The sequence below is a fragment of the Thermobia domestica genome, chromosome 18 (genome assembly GCF_964235325.1).
Source record: "Thermobia domestica chromosome 18, izTheDome1.hap1.1, whole genome shotgun sequence".
NCBI lineage: Eukaryota > Metazoa > Arthropoda > Insecta > Zygentoma > Lepismatidae > Thermobia > Thermobia domestica.
The window spans coordinates 75,962,323-75,989,025 of record NC_137471.1 but is presented as its reverse complement, the minus strand read 5'-3'; the positions used below and the strand labels follow the sequence as shown (position 1 = coordinate 75,989,025).

Here is a 26,703-nt window from a genome sequence, read left to right as displayed (position 1 = left end):
AAATAAGAATGATTTTCATTGTGTAATCACCGCTCAGCAATGTATCAAAAAAGTGTAAGTTATGATGGTGTTAAGTTGTATATACAACATGTTGACTATTGATATAAAGTATGAAGAAAATATGAAAAGGTTTAGACAAAAGTTAAAATAATTTCTATTAGAAAATTCTTGTTATACGATTGAGGAGTACGTAAATATCATGACAAGGTAATTTTACTTTATTTTACTCATGTAATTTTTTTTTGTACATATGATGCATGTTACACTTACTTGAGGACATTCCTCATACTTGTAAGTTCATACAAAAGAAATAAATACAATACAATACAATGATTTTCTACTCATAGTTATTCCACTAGAGTCATAAGTCGAGTCTAAAGGTGAAGAAATGCTTGAATCTATCTGAATCGAGAACAGAAACAACAAACTCAAACAAGATGAGAAGTCATTTGAATTTATTTATCCTTAATCTTCAACTGAAACAAAGCGATGTTTCATAATGATAAAAATAATAGTGCATCTATTATTATTTAAATAAAGAGTTATATGTTTTAGATATTATATTTGAGGTGGGAGAAAAATAATTTTTATTGCTCCAGTTGGTATGTACGTAGTTTATTCTCTGTTGATTGTATAGCATCTTTACCTTCTGTGTTGCGTAATTTTAAAGACGAGCACAATTTGTGATTTTTTTCTTCAATTAATATTATAAAAAGTTGATTAAATCTCAAAAAATAAGATGACTAGGCCACGTACAGAGAATGTCAGAATCGAGAATACAAAGAAAAATTATGAAAGAATATATATATTCCGTAAGAAGGAAAGGGAGATCAATGACAAGGTGGATAAACGACGTAACCGAAGACTTAAAATGATTAAAAGTGAAGAGATGGTGGGAAATTGCTAAAGATAGAAAAGCATGAAGGTGCTTAGGGAGGCCAAGGCTCACAAAGAGCTGTAGCTCCAGTTGGTAAGGTAAGGTATTAATATTGTCAAATGATGGTACAGTATGTTACAGGAAATACACTCATAGTTCTTCTGGAGTATAGACCAGTTATTATTATTATTATTATTATTATTATTATTATTATTATTATTATTATTATTATTATACCTTTCTGTTCCTGTTTCTTTTCCCTTTCTTCCATAGAGAGGGCCACAGTGTCTCAGTGGTAGAGCGTTCACCTCTGGTGCATGAGGCGCGTGGTTCAAATCCAGTTCGCGCCAAGTCAACTTGTGGTAGACAAGTACCGAGTGCGTGACTTTTCTCGGGTTCCCCTTTTCCTCCCGCTTTTTCATTTCATTCATTCTCATCTTCATTGTCTCCTTTAGCCTACCCGCCATACTGTGGAACGTAAAACTGAAACATTTCATTTTCCCGAATTATGTTCCATAAAAGTTTTGAATGTTTGCAAAGAATTTAATATATATCTACAATTCTACAATATATTAAATATTGATATAAATTTCACTATAAAGAAAAATGAAAATGAAATCTTTGAGTGTTACGTCCCACAGTTATGCCGGTTAGGCTAAAGGAGACGGTGATTATGAGAAATGAATGAAATGGTGGAATGAAGAAAGTAGGAGGAAACGGGAGAACCACGAGAAAAACCACGCACGCGGTGTTTGTCCACCACAAAGTTCACTGGCGGGACAGGGTTTGAACCCGGGACCCCATGCACCAGAGGTGAACGCTATAGCACTGAGCCACCGCGGCCCCAAATTTCACTATAAAGACTAAATATATAATGTGTGTGTGTTGCTTGGGTACTTGGGCAAACCAAATTTGTTTCCAATTGTACCCTGCACCCCCTGCAATAGTTACATTCTCCAGGGGGAATACAAAGCAACATATTCATAATTTACTTATTTCTATATTACTGAATTTGTTTAAATTCAAAGTATCACTCTGGGATCCTACTAATACTAAAAGATTTAAATGTAGGAGGGATTATTAATATTTTGTATTAGGAAGTGGATACATTTCATTCACTTCAGATTGATTTTGTATCATTGAGCAAGACCAGTGTGTTTTAGATGAAAAACCACAACGACATCACGAGTGAAAGACTTCATGTTACGAGTGAAAGACACGAAATTTACTAACAAGGTATCACTACGACGGGAAATAGCCACGGAGTCGTTAATGCCCTTGCGACCCTTCCCAAGCACAACAGACGAACTCCCTAAATACATATATATATCTATATATCTATATCTATATATCTATATCTATATCTATCTATCTATCTATCTATCTATCTATCTATCTATCTATCTATCTATATATATATATATATATATATATATATATATATATATATATATATATATATATATATATATATATATATATAATATATAAACACTTCAAATTTCTACAGTACCTTATTTACAAGCAAACGGACATTTTCTCTAGAACTGAAAACCGTTATTTATTGGAAGAAATTTTGAGTCTATGATCCTTAAGCAAATAAGACAGAAAAAAAAAACCAATAAATTAGATACAAACAAATTCATTCCGGAGTTTCATATAAACGCATCGAATAGTAAACTATCTCATATAAATAAAATAAAGAGTTTGTTTGTGTATTTGTCTGTCTGTGTGCGGCCTGGGGACCAGACAAGTGGACTGAGAGTTACCAAATTTTGATCAGGGGTACCTTGGCCCAGTCCCGAGATCAAAACGAAGCTTTTTTTTTAAAAAAAAAATCTAGCCAGGGGGTCTCAGGAGAGGGGTGCGTTTACCGGAACCGGCCTGGGAACCAGACAAATTAAGCGAGAGTTACCAAATTTGAGTTACGAAGATCTTGGTCCAGGCTCCAGACCAGAGTTAAACGTTTTTGTCAAAATTCGAACCAGGGGTGTCTCAGGTGGGCGTTTACTGGGACATGTAAAAGTAGTAGAAAATAACCGATAGTAGTGTCGAATTCATAGTTTTCGCGGTCGCTGAAATCAATGATGAAACTCCGATTGCATTAACTTCCAAATTCACGCTATTCGGCTCCGGGTCGGCGGTCACCGGGGGTTGGAGTGGGTGAGATACCGAGACATATAAAAGTAATCCAAAATGAACGATATTAGTCATTCCATTAGCGATGACTTGCAAATTTAGCTACCATTGTATGCGGGCCGAATGTTGTCGAGGGAGGGAGATACCAAGACATTTAAAAATAGTCCAAAATGACCGATATTAGTGTCAAATACATAGTTTTCGCGGTCAGTGAAATGAATGGTGATACAGACTCCCACAGGTGTTCACTTCCAAATACAGTCCCCATGCGAAGAATAGGTATATTCAGCTAGTATAAATATAAAAAATAGAATTTCTTTTTATTGTACAAAAGCAAGGACTAATATAATAAGTAAGTCACCAACATCGAGGGTGAGTACAGCTATAGGTCACATAGGTTACATATGGTATAATCTACAATTGACATTCTTCTTAAAAAAAAAAAAAAACTGCCTTACACGATTATATCATGAAAGATGAGCACGGTAATTGGATATAATATCTGTCGTGTTCTATTTCAATAAATATTGATTTTAAATAAGAACTTCGGTATTCGCTGAACTAAGGGTTTAATAAAAAGCAAATGAATAAATAGCTGTATGCAAGCGTTTAAATATACAAGTATGTTTATGTTTGATAAGCGAATTAAAATGCTCGAGCAGTGAAAATGTTCATACCTTATAAAATACACTAGAGATTTCTGCCGGTTATAACAGTCCTTTGAAGAATCTAGATTTATCTGATGCTCCACAGCATTCCTTAAAGAATAAGAGAAAAAAGAGTTATTAGTTTATTATACTGCATAGATATATTTATTTATGAACACGGATAGTAATGTAGAAAAAAATTAAAAAGAGGAAGTGTTATATCCATGTTATATTAGTACACTAACTTAGTCTGTTCTTATCCTTTTTTCACTTCTTATCGGAAGAAAAGATATTACAAATTTATTTTTTAAAAAGGAATACACAATAACCTTCATTGTTACACCGTACTTCTAACTGCACAAAGTTCATTCAACCGCCAGTGAAATTAAAATAAATGTGTCTGTCTCTATGTCAATGCCGTAAAATAACACAATTTAAATACATTACGTAAGGTTACATAAGATAAGAAAAAAAGAAGAAGCGAAATTATCCAATGAAAGTCTGATATCCAACTTTCCCTACATTTTATATTTGATAATTATTTAAAGAGATCTCGATTTCCCAGACTATACACTTGTTTATTTTATAATAAGAGTTGGGTAATCCAAAGCCCCCTTATCAAACGTATTGACATGCATTCAAGATATCAAAAGTAAAAAAATAAAAATTAGGTTGTCTCAACGAGCATTAGCTCACATTGAGGAACTAAGTATTTCCATCTTGTAATATTTCTTACATATTTTAGTGTCAATATATTTCTATCTTAGTTTTCCATTTTTAAGGAGTTTTTAATTTACCAAGACTCCTTTATATAACCTTGACCACTCATTCGGGAGACAAAACATCTCAAGAACTAATTGACCAATCATCACCAGCTTTAGTGAAAATTTAGTGTGTCAAAGATAGGAGTCGATACTCAAACCGGAATTGATGTAATGGGTGGGCCAGTCTCAATTAGGCAGTTGTCAATAGATGTTATTTTTACTGAAAAATGTATAGCATGTAATTGTTATAGAAATAGGTTACTAAAAATGGAATGATACACACATGTGTCATTGATTTTCAACATAGTAGTCGACCTGGGCACCATCTAAGTCAATATAGGTTTGCAGACATACAGGAACATTTTCACATGCCTTCCTACATATACAGTACTCACTGGAACATTGTTGAACTCTCCTGAACAATCACTTCGCGCAGATGTTGCTCACCGTCAATAGGATTAGCATTCACTTTATTTTTACAGTAACCCCAAAGGTCAAGTGGGGTTAAGTCAAGTGATCTGGCTGGCCACTCCATAGGTCATAATAGCGAGCAGCGGTTTCCTGTGATCGATTAAGCGACCCACTGAATTGTCTAATAAAGCCGGAAGTGATAGAAATCCGGCACAATTTCCGGTTTTAATATTAATCTACAAAGAGCAAAAATAACAAGATACAGCCACCTAAGAAGCGGTGCTATCTTCTTTCCTAATCCCATATTCAATCTGAAAGTTGCAGATATGATCCTTTTCCGGTTTGAACGTTCAACGGTAGAGTAAAAGCTGTAAAAGAAAGCAAGCACCGCTTTTAATCTGCAATTACACGTCCTGTGAATATATTCAGTCCCCAATCTATGTCTACTAAAACTGCAACTGGTATAAATACATTACCACTTCCGGTTTCAGTAGGCTATTAGTTGAGAAAATAACACTAGATGAATACGTGACACTGCTACTTGTTTTAAAAGATCTTTATTACTTTCGAGCGACGAAACAAGAGAAGAAAGTATAGAGGTCGTGAAAAAATCGAATTCGAGATTTCAACACATTTACACGTTTCATGGTCCATAGATACCGAAAAAAGTTATTTTTCATCATCTGTCCGTCTGTTCATCTTCATGTACTACATTCACTTAGAGGTCATGTCATTCAACGTATCTCAACCAAATTTTAAATTTAACGTTTATGCGGGGGGGTCTCGAATTTTCTTTCTACCTTTAAAAATAAGAGAATTTACTTAAGAGTAAATATTTAAAAAATGGAGATTTTCTCAAAAAGGGACCTAACGATTTTTGTTTATATTTCAAAAATTAATTTTCCAAAAACAACACCATTATGTGGTATAAGTAATTTCTCTGGAAAAAAATCGAGAAAGGGTAGTTTATTCTTAAGGTGAGTTTTCTTTTCGGACGATTTTCTCAAAAATGACAGGTAATTTTGCTCACATTTCAAAAATAAATATTTCATTAATAACCTGACAATTTGGCATAAGTCATTGTCATCAAAAAATCTACGAGTAGTAGTTTATTCTTCAGGTGAGTTTTTTCGAATAATTTTCTCAAAAATGGCTCATGCGATTTTGTTCATACTTCCTAAATAAATACAGTATTTCATTAATAACATGACATTATAGCATAACTCATTTGTTCTGAAAAATGTACGAGGGGTAGTTTATTCTTGCGGATCAGGTCTTTTCGATGATTTATTCAAAAACGACTTCGATGTGAGTTTGTTCATATTTTATAAATATTTTATTAATAACAATATAGTATACTTATTCTGCTGAAAAAATCTACGAGGGGTCTTTTATTCTTGGGGATATTTTTGGACGATTTTCTCAAAAGCGACACACACAATTTTGTTCATGTTTCATATATAAATATTTCATTAATAACTCGATGATATTGTGTAAATTATTTCTTATTAAAAATTGACAAGGGATAGTTCACTCTTTGGGATGAGTTTTTATAAAGACCATTTTCTCAAAAACGACTCAGGCGATTTTGGTCGCATTTCTTTAATAAATATTTCATTCTTCTTCTTCTTATAATATTGCATAAATCACTACAATGAAAATATCCAGAAGGGGTAGTTTACTCTTGAGATGAGTTTTTTTTTATATAATTATGTAAAATGCCACTAATGCGATTTTGTTATTATTTTATAAACAAACTAGACTGGCTAGCTGGGGGCTCCGACCCTCGCGTTTGCTCGGCCTACAGCCTCGCATCTCTTGAACCCATAATTCTACCGAATTTCAACTTTCTTTCCCTATTTCAACTATCTAACAGAGAAGATTTTGTATTCCAACAAAACGCCCACTTAAATAACATGGGGATTTCTTCTCCTTCCCCTTTATACTTCTTAAAAACTAAAAATATTCACTTTTAGCAATTTCCCTGTGGGTTAGTTCCGGGAGGCTACAATTACGCCAAATTTCATCGTTCTGATCCTACCAAAAGTGTCTAAACATTTTCGGGTATAGAAGATGTCCCATATAAATAACACAGGAAATATTTTTCACTTCCCTATAAAACTACTCTAAAGTTCGAAATTTTTATTTTTGGTGATTTACTTGAGTAACACTAATGGAAACGTACAAGCATAGCGAATTTCAAGTTTTTATTCCAATTCCAAGTACCTAAAACATTAGATTATACGCCCAAAAAAGGCCCATTTGAATAACATGGGGAATTTTTTCATTCCTCTTTAGACCCCCTAAAAATTAAAAATTTTCACTTTTTGACAATTTTCCTGTAGGTTAGTCCCGAAAAGCTACAATCATGCCAATTTTCAACTTTCCACGTCAACCGGAAGTATTCCTTTATTTTATGTTAGGTCATGTAATTTTACATTTCATTAATAACGCTAAGGCGTAACTTATTTTCTATGGAAAAATCTACAGTGGGTAATTTACTTTTGGGGATGAGTTTTCCTTCGGTGAAATTTTCCGAAAATGCCTTATAATTTTGTTCGTATTTCGCAAGAAATACCGGTAGTTTCATTGATAACTGTAGCATTACATGATTTAGTTTAATGCGTTGGAGCGAGAAAGTTTAGTACGAGGGCCCATACCTTTTATTTTTTTTTTAAAAAAAAAGACAATGTGAGAAACTTGGGGTAGAACTAATACCATTGAGTCATAGGATGAATTATATATTCTTTTTGAGTCAAAAATGCAATAAATACGTTCATCAGGCAGGCGGAGTTTAAAAAAATGAGCATGAATTATAAATAAATGTATTGAGAACTATAATTAAAGAAGAAAACCAGTCGCAAACTAGGATATTAAGTCACGCGTTGGTGTTCTTTCATAGTACTCGAAATTTATGATGGTTTTGCTTCTCTTTACTGGAATTTCCCAGAACGATTGTAATGTTCACAGTAGCCTATAGCTAAGAAAACAAACTACTCTGTTATTAACTAATTTTACTTTACACAGGAGCGTAGAACAATGTTTGTAAAACACAGGGAAATTTAATTGGTAGACTGGTGAGAAATCAAAGTTGAGGAGAAGGATTTCGCCTTATTTTAAAATTATTTCACACACATTTGCACTATGTAACATGAAGCTATATAAAATACTAAGGTGTAGTGTAAGGCAGAGTAATTTTTATTTAAAATACATTCAGAATAACAGATTAAACTAGGCTCCCTGGCGTCACAGCTCACAAAGTGGTACAGAGATTGCTATTTATAGTTGTTCAGACATGTTTAAACTTTCGAGCCCGGCTCTCGGGCTAAATTTTCATGTATCAGAATTTTCCAAACATCCGTAAATACTGATTAGTGTTCCTCTCATTATTGCGTTGTTGAAGTTATGATTGAGTATTGGGTATCCTGTTTGATTACCATCAATAACCTTCACTGAGTAAACTTCCTATAAAAAAATTGCGCAGTAATGGCAATATAAGTTATCTTAATCGTTTTACGTATTTTCCTTTTTTTCGTTGCTAACTCGAAGCAACCCAAGAGGAGAAAAGTGTGTCTATTAATCCAAAAATTCAACTTCACTCAAGTAAGGGCAAAGATAACCATATTTCGAGTTTATCGACACAGTATATGGAGTTTTACTGCATGTTTTTGCGAGAAACTAAGCGAAATGGATGTGGCGGATTTTCATACTAGGCGCCTCATTCCAATTCTCTTTTACTAAACAAATAAAAAATAAAAAAGATGTTTTCCTTAAAAAATAAATCACACTAAAAATAACAATAAAATAAATTGTACTAAAAAGTAAATAAATAAATAAATATTTTTTTTTAAAGAAAATTAATTTTAAAAATCTACGAGTGGCAGTCAAAAAATTTCCGGGATGCTGTTGTAGTTTTAACATTTATGCTGTAATCACAATGAATATTGTACAGTACAGTCCTTAAATTGTCTTATTATGAAATTGGCAAGTGTAAACAGGTCATGACAGGCAGTGTACAAATAATGTAGCTGAAAGCAGGAGGGTGTAGTGATCAGTCGGCGCAATTTCACAGATCTAGCAACGCACAAACATCAAGTTCATGTGTAAATTTGAGAAAATCTAAACGACGTGACAAACATCTTGGCATTTGAAGGTGGTGCTGCAAGTTCCCTTTAAATGCTGCTAGCAAATGAGACGCCAGCGGTATTGCCACGTTCATTTTGTACACATCCACGTCTGTCCCCTGTCATCTGATCGCGCTGTACTTCATCTGCTTAGCCATAGCTACACCCCTTTACTACTCGGCAACGTCGCGTCAGAGCTTGCGTTTTATTCGTTTAGCTGAAATGCCAAGATGTTTGTCACAGGCTTTAGTTCAGAGAAGAGTTTGATAGCCTTAAAAACAGTTTAGCACCATCGGATATTTGGCCTTTCTGGTTCGCCAAACGTAGAAGAGATCAAAACTAACGCGACGGCTGAACTTCGAAAGATACCAAAAAAGGCCTTTCATCGGTGTTTCAACCAATTGCAGGAGCGCTGGAACAAGTGTGTGTGTGTGTGTGTGTTGCGAAGATGCCAATTTTGAAGACGATTAAGAGTCTTCATCCCGGCGAAATTAAAATACCGCTAATTTTACAGTAATTATGTGATATCTTCAAATAGATAAAAGATAATCGAAATGTGGAACAAGAGCACCCTAGACAATATTATTTTACATGAGAAACCGTTATCACGACTCACTTATCTGCTTTCGATTTCAAGCCATTTTGAAAATCGGCATTTATTTTCGCGTTTCTAAACAGCTGAAAACGGAAAGCCACTAGGTGACTTGTGATAACGGTACCTCACGCAAAATAATATTGTCTAGGGCGCTCTTGTTCCATATTTTAATTATCTTTTATCTATTGGAAGATATCACATAATTACTGTAAAATTAGCGGTATTTTAATTTCGCCGGGTTGAAGACACTTAAGTAAATGTGTACTAAAGAGCTACAACAGAGTTCCGGGAACTTTGTGACTTCTTCTCGTATTTATGTATGACAAAAAACAAAAGTATGGGGAAGAACGGTTTCCATATGATTTGTTTGTTTATTTACCTTTACTTTTTAGTACAACTTATTTTATTTTTAAGGAAAGCATATTTAATAAATATTTTATATACTTTTAAAGAAAGCATATTTTTATAAATTTTTTTTTATTATATTGTTTTATTTTTACTTTTTGTTATATTTTCACATTGAATCTATTCTTGAAATCTATGGTTCTTTCGCAATCTGAAATGTAATTTATGAAGATTTCTTGCATGCTATACTGCACATGGCAACTTCAAATCATTTTTGGTTCGTAACGGAATATAATATATAGTCAGTAGAAAACAATGATATTAACGTAATAAAACATATATACATATAGAAATATATACAAGAAACAATGGGGCCTTGTTTTGACACCAGACTCAGGTTGCTGTAGAAAATGGACAGGTTAAGAATGGCGTATTTCCGTCAGTATTTGTTGTTCATTTGTTTCCGCAGGGTTCCAAACTCGTGAGCTGCATTGTGGAACTTACAATGGTTATGTTTTGCATTGACTTATAAATATCATATTGAAAGAGACAATTGCAATTTTTGTTTGTTTCAGTTTCTTCAAAGGGAACTTGAAACAACCAATAGCCTACATCAACAATTAGTAAGGGAGGGAAACTTATTTTCATGAAAATAAAGTGGAACATATACCAGCCTATGTTTTCTGCAGGCTACTTAGAAAACGTATTGTTTGGAACCGAAAATGTGATATTTTTCATTGTAAAATGTGAGGATCGAAAATCTGAGTTTTAGATCCTTGCACTTACTGTTAGATTGAGAGCGGAAGTGACGAAATTACTTGACTCATTCATTTCATTACTCTATGATATAGGGAAAAAGAGTTAAATGAGATTGCAAGATTTGAGGACAAAATTGAACCAGCACACGTATGAATTGAACGTGAGTTAAAGAAAAGCATGTAAAACATTGTCATTTACTATTCTTTTTCTGTATTCAACTTTCATTTATTTTTTACAAAGTAATCTCAATTTCTTTACTTTCACAAATCTTCTAAACATCCTTATTTTCCAATGTAGGGCTATTACAAGCAGTATGAGTATCACTCTTAAAAGTATGTGTTTCACTTTAGAAGAATGTTACAGTTAGAATATTTGTATAACTGTTAGGAATATGTATGTCCGGTGCAACGACATTGCGCAAATTATTCTAAGGATAGGGAGCAGAAAGTACTGAAATTGTGCAAATTTCCACCGCGACGTTGCCAACAACAGGACTCAGGAAATCGTGTGAAATTTTACACCAAAATAAAATGTATAAACGCCATTCCTTCGTGAGATATACTTGTATTGCATTATACAAAACATTCTAATATTTCGATCCTGATTGGCTCGTTGTGATTTTCTTTTCTCATTGACTTCTTATATTATTGTCTTATTATATCCGCAACCAACGCACTAACCACTCATTTTTGTAACAATTCATACGATAATAATATATAACAAATTTTCCTCACGACACCTAAGAACAGTAACTAAGATGCAAATGCAAATATAAGGATCATTAATATAGAAAGGTGAAAGGACAGTTACTAAGGTACGTGGTGGACACACCCAAAATATGTAAACAAATGCTTGTTTGTGATTGGTCAAAACTAGAATATATAAATAAATCCTTATCTCTGATTGGTCGAACTCCTGTCCGCGATATTTAAAGGGAACTTTCAGAAATATTTTTTATTTTATTTTATATAAGTTTGTTTTCCTTATAGTTTTCCAATAACTACTTACTTCCAAGGTATTTTCTAATAGTTTTAATCTTACAGGCAATCTTCCAGACAGACATGTACAACATTGCACAACATTTTTTGCTTAATTTTCATTTTGTTGCGTGCTCATTAAGGCTTTATCTGTGTAAATAAATATGGGAGTGAAAGTTTGCGCAATTTTAGTGCATCCTGTATGTCAGTGTTAGTAGTATGTGTCACCAGGCTTAGCTGGTTTAAACCAAGGTGGATTAACCCATGGTCTAAACAAACAAACAAACAACACCAAGAATGCTTTAAATCGTATGAAATTCATGGTGACGTTTCTACATAGCAAACCACCTGCATTAGTTTTATCTCCTTTTCACATTTTAATCAAGGCATCCCATGTTCAATTCTCGGTCGAACCGCGACCCTTTTTCAAGTGTAAACCAAGTAGCGGTTCAGATGTTTTAAGCGAGTCTTCTTCTTGATAACCTCCATATTACATAAGGATGTTAAGCCTAAACATACGAAACGAGATCAAATTATATATCTGTGATTGCCTGAATGCCTGTTGTTTTATAAAGAAGCCAAGGTTGCTTCAATATATTGACAGAACTTGGCAAAATTTATCGACTGCCTACGTAGCTTCCAACATCAGCTTGGATTGGACTTTCAGTTTTAATTTTATTGAATGATATGTACACTCATGTCCAAAATTATTATCGCATGTCTATAAATATTTTGTTGTAGGAATATAATTTGATAACGAATTCGACTGCTATTTTCTTTTAATGTTACTATGTGTATAATCGGCAGAGACATGTGTGTGGAAAATTTCATGTCAAAAGATCAGTAAATAAGAACAATAAAACGAAAATAAAATTTTCTTGTCTATCTAGCATATTTTGTTTTACTCATTCTAATTTTCGTATTTATAATTCTTTTCCTATGAAATTTACCACAAATATACACAAGGATCAGCCCCTCTATATTTTGGCAGAGGTACCTTGGTCTATCCCCTAAATTTGGGGAGGAGTACCTAGGACTACCCCCTTAAATTTTGGAAATTGCGAATTTAAAAGTTTCGTATGATAGTATAGGACCATAGTATGTACACTCATGTCCAAAATTGTTGTCACATGTCTATAAATACGTTGTTGTAGGAATATAATTTGATAACGAATTCGACCGGTATTTCTTGTAACGTTAGTATGTGTATAGTCGGCAAAGACATGTGTGTGGCAAATTTCATGTCAAAAGATCAGTAAATAAGAACAATAAAACGAAAATAAAATTTTCTTGTCTATCTAGCATATTTTGTTTTACTCATTCTAATATTCGATAATTCGTATGAAATTTACCACAAATATACATTTCTCGATTATATACATACTATCAGTATTAAAAGTACCCTGCAAAATCATAATCAAATTATATTTTTACAAGAAGAAAGTTATAGATATGTGATAATAATTTTGGACATGAGTGTACATACTAAATTCGTAATTTAATACTTCAGTTTTAGCGTACTGATTATGATACGTTGACTTTAAATGCAAAGCAATAATGGGAAGATCCCGTTATTGCTTGGCATGTAAAATTTTAAAGTAATAACAGGATTTTTCCCGGTGGCTAAGGCGGAAGTTTCCCGATTTATACATAATTCTGTATAATGGCTTCATTTGGACAACTGTTGATCTTTTTGTCCTTCTGAATTGACTCTTGACAGTTATATTAACAAGTATGTAAAGATAGCTCAACGTATTTATTTTTACCAGTAGTCTTTCATGAGTGAGTCAGCAGACTCATATCATTTGTAGTCATTTAGTGTATGGCTATTCGAGAATGCGTTTTTGATGCGTTTCCCCCCGAAGCGAACGTGACCTAGGTGGCTACTCAGTAATTTTACTTTCGCCAAAGTTATAAATCATATTGTGAGCCAGTCAGGGTTTTCAGGTCCAGGTCTATAATAGCAGAGTTCCAATACTCTGTACAAAGCATCTTCCAAGCAGATGTTTCTTGCTAAAATCTGTTTGCCTGGCAACACGTCTTTTCTTTCTTTTTTCCTTCCTTTAGACATCTTTTAAAGAGCAGGCGGTCTATTGTTCCACCAAATGCACCAAATAAGCTCGAGCCGACGTTTTATGCGCATTTTTATTGCTTTCAGGTTTGTAGCGCATTGTGATTAGCCCTCTACATTTAAATACATGGTAGCGTATCCCAAGCGTACGCATGAGCAATAAAAACGCTTTGCGAACGCTTCAAAGAGCCGCCTACTTAGTTTTGAGTCCAAATGGAGAACAATTTCTCTCGGATGTAAGCCGAGCTTTGTATTCCGTTTAAAGCTTATGTGACCCCTTCCAGCATAACCCCATTGTTGCATAATAACAGGAAGGCAAAACAAACATATTTGTGTCCATATGTAATATAAATACATAGAGCAAATTATTTAAACCAATAAAAACTGGATTAAACCAAAAAAGCGGGTTTAAACAGAGAAAGCAGGATTTTTTTTTAAAAAAAAAAGTTTTTGCCAACCCTATGCGTCACTGTTAGGCATATGTACTTCACTGTTAGAACTAAATGTGTCACTATTAGTACAATGTGTGTTACTGTTAGGAAAAATGAAATCTTTTAGTTTTACGTCCCACGATTATGTCGGTTAAGCTAAAGGAGACGGTGGTAATGAGTAATGAATGAAATGGTGGAATGAAGAAAGTGGGAGGAAACTGGAGAAGCCCGAGGAAACCCACGCACACGGTATTTGTCCACCACAAAGTTCACTTGGCGGGGGATGGGATCGAGCCCGGGACTCCAAGCACCAGAAGTGAACGCTCTACCACTGAGCCACCTCGGTCCCCTGTTACTGTTAGGAGTACATGTGTCACTGTTAGGTATGTGTCACCGTTAAGAGTAAGTCTGTCATCGTAAGATAGTTCTTTTCGCATCTACAAGACCAATAGGGCAACTTTTATCCATCCAGAATGTAAACTGTAAAGATAAATTCGACAACATTTAGATTCGTTTGAAGAGTGATCTAAAGCTTCTGTGTGGTAAAAGCATCAACTGTTGCCTCATGGTAATATATAACGTATTATTCTTTTTCTAAATGTTGTTGTTCCAAGCTTTTAATAACAACTGCTACCCCACATAACCAGACCTGGATTAACGCCTAGGCTGCAGGGCCTGATTAACCTATCTGAAGGCCTGGGGCTAGAAAAGATATGTGGCCCTTCCTGACTTCGCCTAATATATTTCTGTGAAATTACAGTATTAAAGTTAAGGAATACACGTAGTTCTACGCCATCAACCATGTCATTTATAACTAATGGAACTTTCCATATTAAGAAGGCGAATGTAACAAGCGAAAAAAATTTTCATATTTTTGGTCATATTTTATCTTACGATGATTATATCTTGTATGATTCTTTTTACACAGCCAGTTGAGATTTTGATCAAATGGAGGCCCCATCCACCTGAATTCCCGGGTCTACAGCCTCCCTAAGCCCCCTCCTTAATCCGGCTCTGCTAGGCTGAATAGATTGGAGCGGTATTTTTAGCTTCCTATTCCCATCCCCCTTCTTATATATTACGGAATAAATTAATTTATTGAACTAGAAATTTATCATATTCAGCATTACAGATCATCACATGTTTTGGATCAAAATATTCAATATATTTTAATCAAAAATTTCCTTGTTCGCCTTATATCTGGAGTATTATATCTAGTGTAGCCGAACCCAAACTATCAGTTAATTCAGTATGATGTGCTTATTCCATAGAAAATACAAAAAACTCGATTTAGAGGCCATTCAAAAATTTTGTGGCCCGAGATCCAATTGGCCCAAAAAATCCAATATATTTTAATCAAAAAATTTTTTGAAGGCCTTATATTTCGAGAACTACATATTTTGTAGTCGAACCCAAACTATCAGTTAACTCTGTATGATGTGCTTACTCCGTAGAAAATACGAAAACTCGATTTAGGAGCCGTTCAAAAATTTTGCGGCTCCTTAAGTTTGGTGAGTCTTTCTTGTCCTGTTAAGTTTCTGAGGTATTTTTTTTTGTGATTTTTAGTTTTGTGAAGCTCCTTTCCTTGCCTTCCAGTTTTGCGCCCCTCAATCCGGCGCCCGGGCACAAACCTCGATAGTCCTCCTTAGTTACGTCACTGATTGACGACAGGCCCAGCTCAAAAAAAAGAAAAAAATGCTGAGTTTACGTGGAATCAATGTAAGTAAGAAAACTTATACATAGTGACAACCCGCATTGCCCCTATTTCTTTCTTTTTTTTTAAAAAAAAAGTAATAAAATTATCTTTGCAAATCTTGTGTATAATGCCGCACAGTAGGCAACCTTGATAACAGCTGGTTTCATGCAGATAGTTTTAATACCAGTTCTTTTTCCCTTAACCTCGCTCAAAAGCTGTTATTCGGGGTGTCGTTCTGCTGCTTGAGTGTCTGGCTGCAACTTGCACCAAGGCTACACATAACCGGATGCACCAGCTTTTGCTCTGTACCCCCTACCCCCTCATCAACCCGATGAAATGCACAAAACAACTTTCAGAAAACTGCAACTTACTCAACGTTGCAACGTCTATCTATAGCTACTATGTAATAATAGGTTTTTACGTACAACTTGTCAGTCGCTCTGGGGCAAAACGATTCATAACTCAAAGGATTGAAGAAATTAACAGAATTACGGAAAGGATTAATCTATTTATTTATTTATTTATTTATTTAATTTTCAAGTTTGAAATGCAGAAGAGAAATGTTGTATACAAATATACGCAAAGAATTCATCAATTGGAATGTTTTGAAATAACCTAGTGTTCGACACGAAAGGAGACGAGACGAAAAATAAGGTTTTCTCGTCTAGTCATGTAATTTTGTTTAGAAGTCTGGTCTCGTCTCACTTTGATTCTCGAAAACTTATTCTCGTCTCGTCTTGTTTTGTAAATTTACGCACAAAATTTGTGCCCTGATTGTTTTCTTAATATAATTTAGAATTCATTAGAATCATTCTGCATCATAAGAGATCCACGAAGGGTGTGATATACTAATATTTAAACCACACTTATTATTCGAATATATTGTGTAATGACTTGCGTATCTTCAAATGTTTATAAACGTTCTTCATTGTGTTCGTATAATCATTTTATCAATTTTTAAAGTTTTTATCATGTATATAACACTAAAATAATGTTTTTTAAAATCTTAGACCTGAGTGAACCAGTGTTGCCCGCGACACTCGAGAAATTTCTCGTCACGTCTCGAATTTAAAAAATACACTTCTCGTCTAATTTTTCCCGCGTAGGAAATAACAGTACATTTTACTGCAAAAATGCAAGAACAAATATTCTCGCTAAGTCTCCTATATGGAGGATGAGTGCTTCCTACAATGCAATTGAAAGAATGTGTGGGATAGATGTTTTTGGAATGTCGGAGGCAATATTTAAAAATAAACTTAAAATATACGTAATAAAGAAAATGTATAAACGTATAATCTTGATAAAGGACATAATTGAGTAAATATATTTATAAACAAACAACACTGTAACTGGGCCTAGAGCCTGTTATGTTGAATAAATAAATGAATAAATTTCTAAGACCAAAATTCGTACGATTTTTAAAAATAAATATTTCACTAAATAAATATTTAAAAATAAATATCCTATAAAAATACATAAATAATTTCCCGTAGAAGTCAGAATGGATAGTTTACAACTTTTTTTTGACAATATTAGTGGTTCTTTAACTTAGTATGCATGCATATATGAATATATAAAAGAATTTGTAACTCCAATAGTTGTACATACAGCATAAGTCTAGTTGTCTAAACTTAAGCAAACTGAACTTCCAAATATTTGTCGATCGATGTCCAGTGTAAAACATTTACATAAAAATAGCTTGTTGAAATGCAAACTGTATGTATTCGTTCGTAAAATAATAATAATAATAATAATAATAATAATAATAATAATAATAATAAAGTAATTCTATTGAAATTCCTATTTATACTAACGGATCCACTGTGAGTGAGGCGACAGTTTATCTTGATACAGCTTTGAGGTGGATGGAACGGCAGCTTGAATGTGACCACGTATTACTTCTTTCCATCAAGCGTTTGCGAGAATTGGCAGCACGTAGCTAAGCGTCTACAGCAAAACAATTATCTTCATTGGACATGTTCAACTAATACCTCCAATTCAAGGTAAGAATGTACTATGGTACTGTTTTTTTAAATTAATATTGTTTATACCTAGGTAGTAAAATTAAGCAATTTGAAAATATGGTAGAGCCATTTTTTAATTAGACAAAACCGATTCTAGGGATTTTTCTTACAAAATTCCACAATTCAATCTTTAATTTAATGATTGCTATAATTATGAGGATTGCGTCTAAAACTGGAGTTTCACTGTGTATGTAACATGCCCCCACATGCAGGAAAAATTGATTTTGGATGCTTGTCCGTCCGTATTGTAACAACGTTGTAAAATTATTGTAAGATTTTTTTTTTAGATGCTACTGAACCAAGTTAGTAACTCTAAAGTAATTTAATGCCAAGAACATAGGCTGAGGTAAAAAGGAATGAAGGCTATGAAAGTTATTTATTTATTTTTATTTTGCTTACCAATAATTAATGCTCTATGCTACAGAGCAAGGTAATATAGTTATAAAGTATTATTTGACACGTGTCTAATAAAAACAAACATTGAGATAAGTACGTACGGGAGCTATGTAACAACCTGGTAAATTTTTGTAACATATATATATATATATATATATATATATATATATATATATATATATATATATATATATATATATTAAAGTAACTTAACGAAACAAAATGTACTTTATTGACAAATAAATAAAAATAATATACACTATGAAATTTATTTATTTTTATTTAATTTTTAAAAAATTATGATCTCTGCTACAATATAATTTAACAACAATTATCATCTCTACTACAAGGTAATTTCTCACCCATTAACATCTCGTTTTTTTAAAAAAATATTATTTAACGTATGTCTAATTAACACTAAGTTTTAAATCTACAATTGTACTGATAAATCTATATTTTAGAATTTCTTTTAAATAAATGTTTAAAAAACAATCATTAAATCAAACATTTAAATAAACAAAACTATCAAAAAACTGAGTTTTCTTTAAATTAAAACCCCAACTGCCTTTATGCACATTTTTATGTTTTTATATTATTATAATTATGATATATATATTGCTATAATTATTATAATTATGATATATATTAAAAACGAACCTTAACACGTGTTCCTTCTGATACAATGTTTTAAATTTAAGTTTATCAAAAAATTACACTTCATAAAATTTATCATCTAAATAACTGCTGCTTATTACTTTACTAATAATATTGCTTTTGTCTCTATACGTTTACAGTCAACATATCTGTTTATGTTAAAATCTTTCTTGTTACTTTTTGATTTTTTTAAAAATATTTTTTTCTGAATTTTACAATGATATATTACAGTATGTACAGAGGGTTAGAAAACATAAACATTCAACATATCGTGGGGATACCTCAAGGAAATGTTACGAATTTTCCTCATGAATTGAAATATAAGGATTTTAAACTGTAGGGTAGAAACAAAACATTGTTTTCTCAAAAATAACTCTGTTAAATTTAAAATCTATATTCAATATTTATTTTTTTAAAAAAGAATCATTTCCAAACCCACAATATAGCATTATTATTACAAAATGTGATAATAATAGCATTACAATTAAAAAATGAATTATTATTTACAAAATTTCAGAAAGGATTGCTTATTTGTGTAGTTATATTGTTTTGTTCTCATGGTTTTTCTGGGAAATGAATTTGATGATTTTCTAACCCTAGGATATCGCATAATCCTACAGGGTTCTTTCTGAACATCTCAGAAACCCTAGTTTCCTGATAGGACAAATTTTCTTGGGCGAAGTTTTCAGAATTGTAATTTACTTTATATTTCATCTATAATACAATATGCTTTAATTTTCTTATTTTCATTTTGCTTGTCAACAATTAATTCTCTATGCTATAGTGCAAAGTAGTTGTAAAATATTATTTGACAAATGTCTAATAAAAACAAAGATTGAGATCAGTACCGAGGGGAGTTATGTAACATCTTGGTAAATTTTTGTAAAAATTTAATACATAGGCCCATACCTAGGTAAAATTATACAGGGTGGCCCAAAAGAAGATATACATCCTGCATTGATCAAGTATAACATTCTAGTTTATGAGTTTACTTGTTTCGGCTGTTCCGAACTTAAGGTATAAGTAAAAAGGCATTATGAACAAATGATAAAGAAACTAAGTCTAGGCCTACCTGATGGATAACAAAAAAAAAAAAAAAAAAAAAAGATATAAAATGTAATGAGTTGATCAGTATGGTACTATATGCCTACTTTTGGGCCACCCTATATATATGGAAGCAAGAAATTTATTGCAGTGGTCCAGGTATATGCTGCAACACATTAAAGCCTCATTATGTAGCCCCATTGCGTTCATGGGAATGAAAACAATAATTATAACTATGCTAAATTACTAGACTGCCAATTGCTCATTCAGAGAATTTATGAAGTTCACTTTATCGCAATAGTTTTATACAAACTAGATATAGGCTACGGATAATACTTTTATACAAACTAGATAATCAATTATTATTATTATTATTATTATTATTATTATTATTATTATTATTATTATTATTATTATTATTATTATTATTATTATTTGAAGTACAATCAAATATCACAACATTAATTATTAATTTTAATTAACTGAATTGAGATGAAAATTAAATCTTGATCTCGAAAGATTAACTAAGTTTATGCGTTCTGTACCTTTCTAGAGTAATAAATGCTGGAATAGGTTTCAAGGTTGTTTCTGAGTGAATACTTTCTTCAAAATATTAAAAATTATAGAAATATTTTCGAGCCATTGGAGTCGAGTCGAGATATTTACGAGTAGTCTCGACTCGACTCGTCTCGAATTTTACAAAGTGTGTGTCGACTCGTGCGCATCCCTAGAGAGGATGGCAAAACATCACATGGTATAGAAATTCCTGGCTGAGAGGGAAAATTACATGAAGAAGAAAGTAATTTATTATTATTGGTGTTATTTTACGCCCATGATTATGTTCTTCAGGATAAAGGTCAGATAATTAATGGATTGTCGTGATATAATTGATAGAATGACAATGTGGGAGGAAATTCAAAGATACGATGTTGTCCACCACAAACATATATGGGCACGAGTTTTAATTATGGGGCTTGCGCAGCAGTAAAGGACCACCCCTCTATATTTTGGCAGAGATACCTTGGTCTATCCTCTAAATTTGGGGAGGGGTACCTAGGACTACCCCTTAAATTTTGGAAATTGCCGAATTTAAAAGTTTCGTATGATAGTATAGGACCATAGTATGTACACTCATGTCCAAAATTGTTGTCACATGTCTATAAATACGTTGTTGTAGGAATATAATTTGATAACGAATTCGACCGGCATTTCTTATAACGTTAGTATGTGTATAATCGGCAAAGACATGTGTGTGGCAAATTTCATGTCAAAAGAGCAGTAAATAAGAACAATGAAACGAAAATAAAACTTTCTTGTCCATTTAGCATTCTTTTCGTATTTATAAGTCTTTTCCAATGAAATTTAACACAAATATACTTTTCCCGATTATACACATAGTATCAGTATTAAAAGTATCCTGCAAAATCATTATCAAATTATATTCTTAAAAAAGAAGACAGTTATAGATATGCGACAATCATTTTGGACATAACTATACCTCTGTAAGTTTGGATGGTCGGCAAGTGATTTTTTTGGGGGGGAGGGGTAGATTTAGCCCCAGTATCTATTGACTATTCCCAAGACTTAAAAAAATTTAAAAGGAGTTCCTTTTTAACTGATGAACAGGTGATAATGGCCGCAGAACAGTTTTTCTTAGACAAACATTCAGATTTTTATTTGCAACTGGTAAGCAAGTCATAAACATTGTCAGAAGTGCATTGACCTTCGTGAGAGATCTGTGGAATAACCTGTAAGTCCCAATGCTGTTAACCATTTCCTTGCTGGTTAGTCTAAGAACTTATTAGCATCCCTCGTACACAGATTTATTCAAAACCACGTTATGTAAGGTCTGAATTGATAACAATAGCACAATATCGAGCTATGTTCATTCATATATTAGTTTTCCGTTTTCCATTTGGATATGAACTAAAATAGAGAGACTACCTATATGACACAGAAAAGCATTAATTGTTCGTAAAGAGATTTTGATGAGAATGAGAATTTGCAAAGAATGCAAACAGTTGTTAATGATGTCAACCGAACCGAAAATGTTTTGCGTTCTGGACCCAGAACCTGAAATAAACGTTTGACTCGGCGTTTTCGGGTTATACTGACGAAACTGGTTCTGACCTTTTCTATAAACCGAAAACCGTAATTCGATGTGTTTCTAGGAGAGAAACGAAATACATTTTGGCATCATGATTTGCAAATATTATTAGCACAAAATTGTTACAAGCTGCGAACGATGTTGAGTAATTGTGAAATGATAACTCGAGGAACCACACTTACAGCGGTTTCGTTACAAAACATATTTCTGTTAAGTACTTGCATATAGATTTCAGTTCCAGAACAAGAATCGATTTTCTCAGAAAATCAATTTCGGTTCCGGCTGCGGAAACAATTTTCTCGGAAAATTGGTTTGTATATCGAGCTTTTTTTTTTTTTTTTTCTTTAAATAAGATCTCATTTGGTTCCTCGCGTGGAATCTTGTTTTGGAACAATAAGTTCCGATTCCGGAACCGAAACATAGTAGAACTCTTATATCTATTGGTTCCGTTACGTTAACAACCCTGAATGTAAGCAATGAGGTAAACAGAAAAATCATTAATATTAGAAATATAGATCTATTGTATTCTACAAAGAAGAATCTACACTGCAAATAATGTGGTAATTGGCTCCTATATCTTTTCACTCTCTAGCCTTGCTTTACTACATAGATCAAAAGTTTACATTCAGAGTGCCATCTTGATTTTGCAGTCTATTGTTTTTAAAATGAACAGAAGTTTTCATAGATGCCCACACCGAGAGGGAAGGGTTTAGTTCTGAAGGATATTAAGTTATTGCAAGTACACTCATGTCCAAAATTCTTGCCGCATATCTATAACTGTCTTCTTGTAAGAATATAATTTGATATTGATTTTGCAGGGTATTTTTAATACTGATATTATGTGTATAATCGGGGAAGGTATATTTGTGATAAATTTCATTGGAAAAGAATTATAAATACGAAAATTAGAATGAGTAAAACAAAATGTTGCTAAATGGACAAGAAAATTTTATTTTCGTTTTATTGTTCTTATTTACTGCTCTTTTGACATGAAATTTTCCACATGCATGTCTTTGCCGATTATACACATACTAACGTTATAGGAAATACCGGACGAATTTGTTATCAAATTATATTCCTACAACATAGGCCTATTTATAGACATTCGAAAAAATCCTACGGACGTCCCTGAAAGTTTTGATGGTTTCATTTTTCTGCTTTCATGACTAAATAATAATAATAATAATAATAATAATAATAATAATAATAATAATAATAATAAGTGTAAAAAAATTAGAGATCTTAAGTAAGCACAATTTTAATCTATAGCATACAGTCAGTATTCCTAGTTTGAGGGAAATTTCCCTAATCGAGAGAGATTTCGTGGGAAATTAACAAAAAGGGGAATTTTCCGGCAAACGTGAAAATACAGGGAAATTCTCGCGCTGACTGATTGACCAAATAGTTCGTGTAGACCCCTATGTGTTCAAAGTAACATGATTGCACCCATTGTTGGCTAGATATATTTGTGTATTTTTTAATTTATTTTTTTCTAAGAAGTGAAAGAAAAGTTAAAAATAGAAGCGAAAAGTAAATGAATAAAATAAATAAGGCTAGCACTTCTTTTAATATAGCTAAATTAATCTTATCACAGAATTTCTGTCATAGGAATTGGACACTCTACAAACTAGGGAAAATTTGATATGAAAAGGGAAAATTTTGTCAGTGAAGGGAAATGTTCTTAAGGAAATCTACGAACATTGCATACAGTGAGCTGGAGGCTTGAATGGAACAACTAGTTATTTTAAAATTCTGCAATATTATTGTCGTACAGTGACGACGCCAGCTTTACTTTTGGGGGGCAGCAAGCGGAGGGGCAGAAGAATTTTGGAAGGGCGGTTTTTTTTTTTAAATCGAAAAGGATAGTACATGATTATATGTCCGTAAATGACAGGTGTCCATTACAAAGAGGTTGCTCAAATTTAGATTACTCATAGGTCATGCAGTAATTGTATGAATGATATAACAAATACATTAGTCGTAAATATAAATAGAGGTTAATATCGAAGTACCATTCTCAGTATTCGAATTATTCGACTATGAGAGGAACATCGCCTCTGAAAAAAAAAATCACTGCTGATCATGTTCATATAGGCTGTAAAGTGTACTGGATATGTAGTAATTTTCTTCTCAAGTAAATAGTCTCCTATATATATATATATATATATATATATATATATAGTGGCGTATTTACGGGGGTGGCTTCCGGGCTTAAGCCCCCCCCGAAATCTTACTTACTATAGTAAACTATATGAAATATCTTGCAGAATTTTCACATTTTCAGGCAAAGCCTCCCCGAAAGTTAGCAAAGCCCCTCCCGAAACAAAATCGTAAATACGCCACTGTATATATATATATATATATATATATATATATATATATATATATATATATATATATATATATATATAATTTTTTAAAAAATCTCTAAATTCCCATGCTGACTATGCTACGTAAAAGTACAACTAACACGATAAAAACGTGAAACATTATTATTAATGATTCAACATCCAAGCATTTGTCCTTCCGTTACGACAATTCTATAGCTCTGCTAGTACTATAGAAACGTTGTCCTTGCAGAACGGAAATATTTTGTTATAGTACTATATATTTTGTTGTTATGTGGTGTTATAATATAAGCTTATTATTCTTGATTTTTGAAATATAGTTAATAGTTGCAATATAGTAATGCTACCAATACAATTAAAAAATAAGAAATATCACATTGCATTTAAATACACATAATCTATACTATATTTAGTTCTAAAGTAAATATAATATAATTAAAAACATTCACTCATGTGTTTCACAACGGACCTGGCTTTAAAGCTAACAACAGAGGACCACTGACATGAAATTGTACCAATCAGGGTTTTGCTAGAGGTCAGGTATGTCTACTATATCGAAACTCAATTACATTCTGCTGCTAGTACGAAAAGCAATTTACCGTATTTTTGGTTTCTGTTCGTACCATCCGTAGAACGCTGTGTCCTTCCGATACGACACTTTATCACTTAAATCAAGATCAGTTTGCAACTCTTTAGGGATATTCACCAGGTCATTTGTACAGGGTGACTCAATAATTCGTAGGTAAATCCACGTACAGGTGTCTGCATGTTTTTAATTTTACCGGAAAGTGATTTGAAATTCTTCGAATAACGTTATACCTTACTACTCATTTCATTTTCAATCCAGTGTTGCGGAAGTTTGTACCAACAAAGCTTTGACCTTAGTGTTTTTGAAGATAGTATTAAAGGAAGTGGCGAAGCGTACTCCTACAAGTAGGGCAGGCAAGATAATCTACTAATACAAATAACATTTAATGTATTATAAAATGTTTAAAATTATAGTCAGAATCCTATTTTCCTTATTGAGTTAAACAAAGAAAACTACCCAATCTATTTATCGGAAAGAATTTTCTTAGCTGTATTTCGAACACTGTTTAGAGTTAAATTTATTTGCATGTATACATAGTTTTTTGTTGTTGTTTAATTTAACAAGAACGAATAATTATATAAGCAAAAGTAGGCGGAAAGTAGTCTATTATTATTATTATTATTATTATTATTATTATTATTATTATTATTATTATTATTATTATTATTATTATTATTATTATTATTATTCAACAAACATTTACTTGAGGAAAACACGCAATATTTATTAATGGGATATTCCGATTTAGCTCCACTACAAATATTTTGAAGTGCAGTTCATATTTTCTTCTGTTTGGGATTTGCAGCGGGAATGAGGGGCATTTCATTCTCACTTGCTATTTTCATTTCTTGCATATTTGAAAATGGAGGGAGAGAAAAAGAAAGTACGTTCTTACAGTTAGCTCTCAAATTTTTTGGATAAGCATTGCTTGGATAAGCGTTTGTAACTTGCATCTCCCACTTTAAAGTAAGTGCAATACTGCATTTAATTAATGCATCACGTGATAATGACTTCACTAGAAATGTTAATGCTCAGAAGGGACTTCATTTGAATCAACACAATATTGTATCCTATGCAGTGGCATTTTTAAAGGGGCGGCTTCCGGAATTAAGCACTCACCGAAATTTTATCGCAACTTTTTATTGCTTTATATATATTGCACAATTTTCACATTTTCAAGAATAAAGTTACAAAAGCCCCTCCCGAAACAAGCAAAGTCCCTCCTAACAAGCAAAGCTCACTGATTCTATAAGATGGAAAACTCAACTAAAATTACACACAAATATAATTATCCTATACGGTAGCGTTTGGTAAATTTATACATATGTTTAAATATGTTTAATGTATCAGACTTATACGCGTATCCTACAAGCTATTATGGACCAGGTCCCATGTAGGGAAGAAAACAGCTACTCTGAATAACTTAACTCCTGAGAGTATATATCAAAATTAAACAAATTATCACTAACAGAAATATAATTCTACACAGAAACTTCTTGTTTTGTGTTAAGGAAATCATTTTATAATATATTAGCTTTGAAAGATGCCTTCAACGTTAAAACTAAACTCCCAGAGGCGAGCCTACGCACCTTCCCAACAGTGCGTGCAATTCCCAGCGATAATAGCTTCGCTTTCTGAGCAGCATAACCCGTAAGCCTGTCTAGCTAGCTGGTGAAGCTCAGACGGAAGGGCCTCCGAGTGTTTC

The 26,703-nt window shown here is 32.8% G+C and overlaps 2 protein-coding genes across 2 annotated transcripts in view; one reads left to right on the top strand and one right to left on the bottom strand.

The window, feature by feature from the left end:
* Window positions 1–26,703, bottom strand: part of LOC145675856 (uncharacterized) — a 545,559-nt gene that overhangs the window by 379,628 nt on the left and 139,228 nt on the right. Inside the window, exon 2 of the mRNA XM_081746626.1 lies at window positions 3,694–3,774. The gene's annotated coding sequence lies outside the window, so the exon portion shown is untranslated. The remainder of the gene's footprint in view (window positions 1–3,693; window positions 3,775–26,703) is intronic.
* The window catches only part of LOC145675129 (uncharacterized), a 762,987-nt gene continuing 753,294 nt past the window's right edge, over window positions 17,011–26,703 (top strand). Inside the window, exons 1-2 of the mRNA XM_081745498.1 lie at window positions 17,011–17,044; window positions 17,698–17,839. Coding sequence (XP_081601624.1) covers window positions 17,011–17,044; window positions 17,698–17,839 — 176 coding nt within the window. The remainder of the gene's footprint in view (window positions 17,045–17,697; window positions 17,840–26,703) is intronic.